This window comes from Carlito syrichta, unplaced genomic scaffold (assembly GCF_000164805.1).
Source record: "Carlito syrichta isolate Samal-C Ts95f unplaced genomic scaffold, Tarsius_syrichta-2.0.1 Scaffold312207, whole genome shotgun sequence".
Lineage (NCBI taxonomy): Eukaryota > Metazoa > Chordata > Mammalia > Primates > Tarsiidae > Carlito > Carlito syrichta.
The window spans coordinates 488,467-495,217 of NW_007256303.1; the positions used below are offsets into that span (position 1 = coordinate 488,467).

The 6,751-nt window shown below is 60.3% G+C and overlaps 1 protein-coding gene across 1 annotated transcript in view; it reads left to right on the top strand.

The window, feature by feature from the left end:
- COL6A5 (collagen type VI alpha 5 chain) overlaps positions 1 to 6,751 on the top strand; it is an 88,762-nt gene that overhangs the window by 49,918 nt on the left and 32,093 nt on the right. Inside the window, exons 28-32 of the mRNA XM_008069789.1 lie at positions 198 to 260; positions 541 to 576; positions 692 to 728; positions 3,890 to 3,901; positions 5,174 to 5,661. Coding sequence (XP_008067980.1) covers positions 198 to 260; positions 541 to 576; positions 692 to 728; positions 3,890 to 3,901; positions 5,174 to 5,661 — 636 coding nt within the window. The remainder of the gene's footprint in view (positions 1 to 197; positions 261 to 540; positions 577 to 691; positions 729 to 3,889; positions 3,902 to 5,173; positions 5,662 to 6,751) is intronic.

Here is a 6,751-nt window from a genome sequence, read left to right on the forward strand (position 1 = left end):
CTGCACTCCAGTCTGGGCGACAGAGTGAGACTCCAACTCAAAAAAAAAAAACAAAAAGAGTGGGCAGTTTACGGTATAAGTTAGCAATCTACCTGGCTTGAATCAATAGCTGCTGTCTTTTAGAAATATGTCTTATTAACACCAGGTAGCACCCGTGGATAGACGATGTTGAGAGTAACACGTGTTCCTATCTGCAGCTCTCTGTAGGTTTGAAAGGTGAAAGGGGTTCTCGGGGACCCCCGGGCCCTCCTGGACCAAGAGTAAGTAGACCTGTAGGACCCAGTGCGCTGTTTGGGGTATGTTCCATGGAAGGGCACAGAAACATGGGGTTCGAGCCCAGATTCTGCTTCTCACTAGCTGCAGGCCCTGGGGCCAGTCCCTAGGTCTACCCGTTTATTTCTAACATGGGGGTGACATGTCCTGGGTGGATGGATGAATGTGTGAATGGATGGGTGGGTGGATGGATGGATGGGCTAGCTGTGCTTCTAAGAAGAAAAGACTCCAGTCCACACCTCACTAACCCCATTTTGGTTTTCCTAGGGTGTTAAAGGTCTGGCGGGGCAGCCGGCGTATTTGGTATGTATCTCCTTTTTCATGGAAGAAAACCCAGTTGACTCACTGGGAAATAAACAGGCCACGAGGAGGTCACTGTGCTCATGTTTCTCTTCTCTCACTCTCTTTCAATTTGTAGCAGTGTGATCTGATCCAGTTCCTGCGTGGACATAGCCGTGAGTATCTACCCTGGGGGAGGAGCATCTGTGGAGGGCGAGGCCCTCAGGCCAGGGGGCAGGGGATGTGGGGTCGGCAGGCGGAGCTCGCCGGCAAGGAGCCTGTGCACAGGCCTGGAGTCCTTACTGCAGAACAGCTCACATTCAAGGGGGGAGGACGGGGAGGAGGGAAAGATGCCGGCCAAGGATGGGAGGAGACGCGCCTGTGGGGAACAGCGGGAAAAGACGCAGGAGTGGGAAGTGGCTCCCACTGTTGCAGCGGTTGAGGCCAGAGGAGAGCGGGCGTGGGGCTGGAGGGATGGCCACAGGGTGCGGGGCTAGTGCCTCGGTCCGTGATGGTGCTTGGGTGGCGGGAAGTGAATCTGGTTCTGGGGAGGAGATGACGCGTGACAGGAAAACAGTTTCAGCAAAGGCGCCCGGGGACGTCGGTGGAGTGGGGGTGGCCTTGCTGGTGGAGACGGGGAGAAGGAGGCGGAAAGAAGGGGAAAGGGAGCCCTCACTTCTGAAAATGGGCCCTAAGGAAACGCAGCGAAGAGGGAAGAAACGTGGTTGTTCAAGTGTTACTCCCTAGAGCAAAATGATCACGCCCAGAGTTACAGACGGAAGAGTCAGGCCACGGTGTGTGGTCTGACCCAGTGAAAGGCAGGCAGGGCTTTCGGGGAGGCCCCTTGCGGAAGCCTGGGCACGAAAACCACGGGTGAATGGCAGCCTTACACTTCTTATCTCCTTACATGCGGGTAATGTGTCAACCCAGAAAGGAGTGCTGGACGCAAAGGCGGGAAACGTGGTGCTCATCATGCGGCTGCCGTGGCTCGTGGCTCCCTCCGTCACGTGGCTGCCTCGGGGCTCGCCTCCCTTCGTCACGTGGCCGCCGTGACTTTTCCAACGTCACAGTCGACACACATGAAAGGGGGATCGGGCCTCCCGGGGCCTGGATGGAAGTGCAGTCCCGGCAGGGGTGTGGCGAGGGCGGGGAGGCTGAGGAGGTGCTGGGGCTGGCGAGGCCGCCTCCCGGGCCGGAGGCGTGCGGTCCACCCCCGTGAAGCGGCCAGCGGCTGGCTGGTGGCCTGGCGCTGGGCAAGGTGCAGGGTCAGGAGGAGGCCAGGCGTGACGGCACTCCTGCGGGGCCTGAGCACGTGGCGGAGCAGGGTCCCGAGGACGTGGGCCGAGGCAGAAATGGAATCCCTGGGGAGGCACCCAGGAAGGCAGCTCGGGGTGGGCGGGGGGCCGAGTCCAGATCACGGCACTCACGGCCAGGGGCCTGGCCTGCCACACACAGCAAGGGGGTGGCCAGCTAGAGGAGAGGCCCAGGACCGTGGGCGACGCTGCCTGGGAGGGGCCAGACCCTGGGTACGGGGAGGAGGCCGAGCCTGGGGCTGGACCAGAGGGAGAGACACAGGGAGGCCCTCGTGGGACAGGGGCGTGGGCGCCGGATGCCCCCAGGTGTAGCCTCTCTCCTCAGTAGCCAACGGTATCCTCCTGAGAAGATGGAGGGAGGGGAAGCGTGGAGGGGAGCCCCGGCCTTGCGGGCTGGGCCGTGAAGGGAGAGGCCTTCCAGCATGGAATAGGAGGAGAGCTGGCTGTCTCGAGGGGGTCAGGGGGTGTGGCTGGGACCCCGGTGCAGACCTGAGAGGAGGGGGTGGACAGGCCTTTGGCACTAGTCTGGCAGCCGCCCTGTGTAGAGGACACCGCCAAGGCCCCTGGGCTGATGTCGCTCACCCTGCAGCCCAGCGGCCGTCCCCTGCCACACGGGGCGAGGGCCAGGGCCTGAGCAGAAGGCTGGGACCCAACTCGGAGCCCAAAATAGGGGACCCAGGAGGGTGCAGCGTGTCGAGAATGAGAAGGAGGGCCCAGATAGCATCGTGGAAGGAGACTTTGAGGAAAATAAATGTTAACAGAAAGAAGCACACAAACAGCGGTCAAGCACTGACCCTCACGGTCAGCCGGCCCTGCTGAACTCCAGCCTGGCCTGGCTGTGGCCTCACGGCAGGGCTTGAAGTTAGCCTGAAAGAGTTCTCGGGCAGAAGAAAGGGATCTGTCCTGAGCCTCGCGGGCAGAGGGTGTGCCGTGGGATGGTGGTCAGGTGTGGTCAACACTCACAGGAGGCAGGGATAGGGTGGCTGGGAGGGGAGCACACCTGGGGATACCAGGACAAGCCTGATGTTGCCAGGGTTGACAAGATCTGTGGCCGGGCGTGGTGCCTCACACCTGTAATCCCAGCACTTTGGGAGGCCAAGTCAGGGGGACCTCTTGAGCCCAGGAGTTTGCGACCAGCCTGGACAACATAGCGAGACCTCATCTCTACAAAAGAAACAAATACTCAGCTGGGTGTGGTGGTGTGCGCCTGCAGTCCCAGCTACTCAGGTGGCTGAGGCAGGAGGATCGCCTGATCCCAGGAGGTTAAGGCTGTAGTGAGCCAGGATCGTGCGCCTGTGCGCCAGCCTGGTCTCATAATAAGAATAATAGCAACAATAACAGCTTTGATTACGTTGGCGTGACTCACCAGCTTCCTAGGAATCGAGTGGCATGAGCGTGGAGATGGCCAGGCCTGTGGTTTCTTAGACGTTTACCGACCCCGGCCTGACCCTGCTTGGGTCTGAGTAAATCAGTTAGGGAGAGCAGAGGCTGGGGAGAAGCCCTTGGCTGTTCCTCCCTCTCTCTGGAGGTGGCGCTTGCTCAGACAGGCTGCGTTTTTTACCAAACACACAGCTCATTTGGAAATCCCCCTGGTTCTCCAGGACCGTAGAGGCCCCCAAGGTGTTAAGCAGGGAAGAAAATGAGGCCTGTATTTGAGCCCTGGCTGCTGAACAACTCTCGGGGGGCCGTAGGAAGAGACACAAACAGATTGAGGTCCAGCCATCTGCCGTTTGATCAGAGGCGCGTCTATTTTGCGCCTAAGATGGCTGATCAGTGTTTCGGTTTCAGTCAAAATTCTGCTCACATCGGCTGGCCGAGGCCCACGGGGGAGGCCAGTAGGGTTCAAAAATTAACAGAATTCCGAGGCCTTCCTCCTCCGTCCTCTGCCCTCGGCTCCCGACGGAAGAGCCTCAGTTGCCGTTTGAGTCAAATGCGTCTTAAGCTTTGTTGAAATGTTGCTGTTTGGGTTATTTTTCGTCTGTGCTCCCCAAACGTAATACACTCTTCTGTCTCTCCTCCCCCAGCTTGCTGGAAAGGTGAGTGTTCTTGCCGCACTGTTTCTTGCCAACACAATTGCAGCATCCTCACTCAGGACCACACACACACACGTGGGAACTAGACGGCTTCCTCCTGAATGGTTTGGGGGTAAACAATGAAATCAGGAAAGACGTTTTCAAAAATCTGAGACAGACGAAAGGAAAGACTCAACACATCAAACCGCTGGGATGCCACAGAAGCCGAGCTGAGACCAAAGCTGAGATCACAAACCACCCGCACCAACCAGCTGGACGGCCTCAGACACACACCCTCACGCCCCATCTCAGGAAAGACAAGACCATGCGAAAGAAACCCTCGGCCTGCGGGAGGAAGGACCTCTTCCTGTGCAGTCCTCTGTCTTTTGGTGGCGACTGTCGCTTGAGCCCCTCCACACACGGCCCCTCCTGGGCCCTGCCTCAGTTTACAGCTCAGGCTATCCCCCGAGCAGGCCCTGTGCCGCAGGGCGTTCTGTGCCCGGGCTCTCAGACGGGTCTCTGTCGCTCTGTGTGCAGCTGACCCCTGGACCCTGGTTCCTTGCTTGGGCACGGGATGTTTGGTCTTTGCTCTCACTTGAACTCTGACATTCTCGCGACAGCACACAAAAACATGTGACAGCCATCACAAACGCCACCCAGCAAGACGCTGCCACATGTCGCCGCAAACTCAGCTGTGAGACCCTGGCATACAAGCCTGTGAGACTTTACTGAGGTGTTTGTACAGTGCTGCCAACCTGAGCGCACGGTGGCAAGGTTGAGAACTTAATTGTCAGGCCTGACATGGCACTGTGGTGCCACGCCGCACCTCGTGGGACGGGTGCTCAGTCACAGTTTGTGGCACGAGTGCATGAGATACTCCAACTGTCTTTGTCACGGACCGCTCATTTCTGGAGATCTGGGGGGAGAACGTCCATTCCTCTTAAACTGGCAGGCATGCCGTGAGGCTCACCTTGGCATGTGTGCTGTTTCCCCACCGGTGTGGATGTGTAGACACTGCCCAGGTCAGGGCACAGCTGCTTCGCCTGCCAAGAGCCCTGCACTGTGGATGGTGGACACAGTGGGCTATGGGTCGGAGTGCCTCGGGGCCGGGTCCTCACGCTCCACATCTACATGATGGCTTCGGAGTGCCAGCGGGCGGCTCCCCTCTCTGCGTGGTGCCCTGTTCTGACCGGGCGCAGTGCTTACGTGGCCTCCGCCCACTTCACGGGAGGAAAGGGTGTGGGAGGGGCTTTTGGTCCCGGGACATGTCTCAGTCCCTCCGCTTCTCCTTTGCAGACACGTGCCCGGTGTATCCCACAGAGCTGGTGTTTGCCCTGGACGACTCCTCCGACGTCACGGAGCAGAGGTTTAACAGAACGCGGGACCTCGTCACGTCCATAGTCCGTGACCTGGCCGTCCGTGAGGACAGCTGCCCGGTGGGCGCCAGGGTGGCGGTGGTGGCCTACGGCTCGGCCACCCGCTACCTCCTCCGCTGGTCCGACCACCGCAGGAAGAGGCAACTCCTGCAGCACCTCGCCCAGATGGAGCACGGCCACGCCGCCGGGCCCCGGGACCTGGGGGGCGCCATGCGCTTCGTGGCCCGCCACGTGTTCAAGCGCTCGCTGGCGGGCCCCAACGTGAGGAGGGTCGCGGTGTTCTTCAGCCACGGCCAGACGGCCAGTCAGTCGTCGGCCCTCACGGCCACCATGGAGTTCAGCGCCCTAGGCATCAGCCCCGCGGTCTTCGCTTCCAGCGACAGAGGTTTCCTGGAGGACGCTTTCGGGGTAAGAATGTCTCTGCGCAGCTTCTTTGCTTTCAGCAGGTGGGCGGGCAGGTGGGCGTGGTGGGAGGAGGGAGGCAGGGTCTCGCGCGCCCCGGGCGGCCTCCCGGCCGTGCTGTCCTCCGTGTCCGCGAAACCCGGCCCGAGAGTGACGACGTCCGTCATGACTGCAACGTGGCTCACACGCTGCGTGCAAGACCCCGCCCCCGCTCGCACTCACTCACACCTTCTCCCCCCACCCGGCCCCTGGGAAGTGTCGGCGTTTCCATGTTCAAAGGGGAAACCAAGGCCCAGGGCATTCTCGCAACTTGCCCAGGTGCGTCCAGCTACTCAGTGGCTAAACCAAGATTCTCACCCGGGTCTGCCTGCTGTAAAGGACCAGAGCGCGAGGCCCGGCCGGCGGCTGGGGTGGGTGGGTGACGTTCTGGGGACCTTTGAACCCTGAAGCTGTGCACACGCCCAGCGTGTGCAGGTGTTTTTCCCAAGAGAGGCGCTGTCACTTCTAAAGGAATCCACGCTCCTCCTTCCCCCCAAACTGTGAAGCCTCTCCCTGGTCTGTTCCATGGCTCCGTGGCCAGGCGTCCCAAGAGATGCGTCCTTTCGGGGCTGGGGGAAACGTCATGTCCCTCCAGGGATTGGAAGGCCTGTTTTCACGCAAATGCACACGTTTCCACCGTGAAAAGGAAGAGAATCTCTCTATAACGTGGAGAGAATCAGTCCGCTCCCACACACCCAAGCACGTTCTGGACACAGGAGCCACAGGAGGGAGGAATGACAGGCCTTGGAGAAGGATGGGGGGCGGCGTCGGCGGGCAGCCTCTCTTTCCAGACTGTCTCTGTCCGCCAATTCTTCTCCCTGGGGAACTGAGTGCTCCTTGCACTCTGAGGGCCGCAACCATCACTGGAGGAAACCGAGTCAAGCTGGGTCCTCATCCTCAGGCAGGACCTGCCAAGGGCCCTGGGACCCCGCAGAGAGGGGCCGCCCTCTACCCCTCGCCGGCCATGGCGTGCGGACCGTGTCTCTGTGAAAAACACCACAGCCGGACACTATCTGTCCTGTCCTCGCCACTCTGCTCTCACCCGGGCCACCGTCCC